The 3,123-nt window shown below is 50.6% G+C and overlaps 1 protein-coding gene across 3 annotated transcripts in view; it reads right to left on the bottom strand.

The window, feature by feature from the left end:
* The window catches only part of Ca5a (carbonic anhydrase 5A), a 26,872-nt gene extending 25,301 nt beyond the window's left edge, over positions 1 to 1,571 (bottom strand). Inside the window, exon 1 of one of the 3 annotated variants that reach the window (XM_029567135.1) lies at positions 463 to 1,571. In XM_029567135.1, the coding sequence (XP_029422995.1) occupies positions 463 to 604 (142 nt within the window). In that variant the 5' untranslated portion in view covers positions 605 to 1,571. The remainder of the gene's footprint in view (positions 1 to 462) is intronic. The other 2 variants (XM_029567134.1, XM_008840553.3) reach the window with 2 other exon arrangements.
* Positions 1,572 to 3,123: the final 1,552 nt, after the last annotated feature.

Below are 3,123 nucleotides of genomic sequence, written 5' to 3'. Positions count from 1 at the left end.
TTTATTATTTTTATTTTATGTGTATGAGTGTATTGCCTGCATGTATGTGAGTGCACCCGTGTCGTGCAATGCCGGTGGAGGACAGAAGAGGGCGTCAGATTCCCTGGAACTGGAGTTACAGAGTTGTTAGCCGCCATGTGGGTGCCGGGAATTGAACCCGGGTCCTCCAGAAGAGCAGCCGGTGCTCTTAACCGCTGAGCCATCTCTCCAGCCCTGCAAACCTCTATTTTACATGGCAGCGTCTTAGGCCCAGTCTAAGGCTTGGGTCACATGTCACCTGCCTCTTCCCAGCACCTCTCCCTCTCCTTCCTCCTGAACCCAAGTTCAGGATCACCACGTGCCAATGACACACTAGAACTGGGAACAGAAGCTGGCTGACTCTGGACTGTGTCTCCTCCTGAAAGCCACCCTAAAACCACACTGACATCAAACGGTTCTTGGGGCACTTTGGCATCTACTCACTTGTACAGCTGCTGCTTCTCTGCACTCTGGAATGCTGGGAGTCCCATGGCTGCAACCTTGCTGCACGGAGAGGTCCCGACGTCTGCCTGAGGACAGCTAAGGGTTTGTGTGGGGCTCTCCCCAGCATCGTGGCCCTGAGCATCTTGGGGCTGGTTCCAGTGGGGTCTCCTTGTTTTTGGTCAGGGCAACTGTGGAATGGGGTGCACCTATCTTTTTCAGGAACTCATGGAAACGTCTAAGACTAGTGGTTAAATTTCAAACTTTGTCCGTCCCAACTTGCTGGATGCTGTTCGATTTGGCTTAGGTATGGGTGTGTGTGGACCAGTGGCCTTTGCTGGGGACAGGTCATTATGGCTTGGGTCTGTAAACAGCTGGGTAGCCTGCCTGAGAGTTAGGAAACTTAATGTGGACTGACTTTGAGTGCCAGGGGTGGACGTAAAGGCAGATGAGGGCAAGGGCAAAGTTCCTGTCCCCTGCAGTATTGATCGTGTGTTTCAGAACCCTGGGCACTGCAGAGCAGCACAGAACTCTAGCATGTGAATGGACAGAACAGCGCAGGGTCAAGAGCACAGGGACTGGGGAAGCCACAGGGCACTTGGTGGAGAGGTACTGAGCAGGCGTCCCGACTGCCTGGGGCAACTGGAGTCACCCTGGACCCCTCTCCACAGCCTAGATCCAGCTTGATACAACCCTGAAGTAGGCTGTCCTGTGACCAGGATGCTCCCCGGTTATCCTGAGTCTTGCTATAAACACCAACAGTGTCCCTCTCATGCACCAAGAGTCTACGTTGGGACAATGTCCACGTTGGGACAGTGAATTTGGTGGCCCTGGCCATGACACCTGATCTTGCATCAGGTCTCAGGGATTCTGGCTCTAGTCAGAGCAGCAGCCTGTCCTCAGACACTCTGTACTGAAGGGGAGCCCATGGGGTGGGAACATGCACAGAGTCTTTTATTGTTGCTATTGCTACAAGTCTTTGAGAGGGTGGGATGTCTGACATCACAGATTGCAGAATCTGAGATCTGCAACAGGCCAGAACACTGGGGTGATGTGTGAGTTAGCTGTGGGCCTGAGAACCCCGGGGGTGGGGTGGGAGAAGTGAAAGGGTGATGAGGGACGAGAGTGAGGTTTTATATTTTATGTTCTATTTAAAAATTAAAAAATTCATTTGTTATTCTCAAGCGTATGAGTGTTTTGCTTGAGTATATGTAAGCGCATTCGTGTTGTACGATATCCACGGAGGTCAGAAGAGAGCACTGGATCCCCTGGAACTGGAGTAACAGTTGTTAGCTGCCGTGAGGGTGCTGGGAGTTGAACCCGGGTCCTCTGTAAGAGCAGCCAGTGCTCTTAACCACTGAGCCATCTCTCCAGCCCCTATACTCCATTTCAAATTTTATAATTTACTTTTTTTCACATTCAGTTACGTGAATCAATAGATTCCTCTTAAAATGTAACTTTTATTACATTTGATTTAATTATTTGTGTGCATGTGTATATATGTATGTGTGGGCACACATGTATATATGTATGTGTGGGTACACATGTGTATATATGTATGTGTGGGCACACATGTATATATATGTATGTGTGGGAACACGTGTATATATGTATGTGTGGGCACACATATGTATATATGTATGTGTGGGCACACGTGTATATATGTATGTGTGGGTACACATGCATATATATGTATGTGTGGGCACACGTGTGCAAGTCAAAGGAAAGCCTGTGGGAGTCTGTTCTCTCCTACCATGTGGGTCCTGGGGCTTGACCTGAGATGGTCAGGCTTGGCAGCAGGACCCTTTACCTACCAAGTCATCCTCTGTCCCAAATAAGTCCCTTTCGTTTCCTAAGCTTCTTTTCTCTGTTTCCTGAATGGCCCTAACACTGTGGGTCTGGATCACCTGTGATGGTGGGAGTGCTCCCCACCAAGCAAGCGAGGAGCCAGGACTCCCTCTTTTTTTTTTTTTTGAGACAGGGTCTCCCTGTAGTCCCAGCTGGCCCGGAACTCACTTTGTAGACCACGCTGGCCTTGAACTCACAGAGATCCACTTGCCTCTGTCTCCTGAGTGCTGGGATTAAAGGTGTGCACCATCATGCTCCCTCACATCTTAAACTCATCCCACACACAATTCTGAAGAGATTGAATTTGAACTCGAAAAAATAAATGTAGCCAAATGTGAGGCCAAGTGCACCTTTGGGTGCACGTGGCACCACACTGCTGCTGTTCCAGTCCTCGGACACATCGAGGACAGAAAGCCTTCATGGAAGCTTACGCTCTGCTGCTGCCCAGGGAAACACTCCTAAAGGTGGTGGTCATGACAGCTGCTCACCGTGGTCACATGTGTGCACTGGGCTCTGGGGCCTCACCTCTCCCCTGGGCCTTGTGACGTCAGCCACTGCAGCTCATCATCTGTCACATTCATTTCCAAGATGGCACCTGCTGTGGTGGCCCTGGCGGTGCTGGATGGCGGTCCTCTCCACAAGGGACCATGAGGCTAGTTCAAGGGCAAGGGTCCTAGGGCTCAAGAAGTGGAGACTGGGAACCCTAGAAGTCACAAGCCCGGTGAAGAGTCACTTCCGTAGAGTTCGCTGGTCAAGCAGCTCATAGGCCGGGCTAAGCAGATCAAGCCTCTGCCTTTCAAAGGCAACTGTATTATA

The sequence above is a fragment of the Nannospalax galili genome, unplaced genomic scaffold (assembly GCF_000622305.1).
Source record: "Nannospalax galili isolate Female #2095 unplaced genomic scaffold, S.galili_v1.0 scaffold459, whole genome shotgun sequence".
Taxonomy (NCBI): Eukaryota; Metazoa; Chordata; class Mammalia; order Rodentia; family Spalacidae; genus Nannospalax; species Nannospalax galili.
This window is presented reverse-complemented; position numbering and strand designations above follow the sequence as displayed.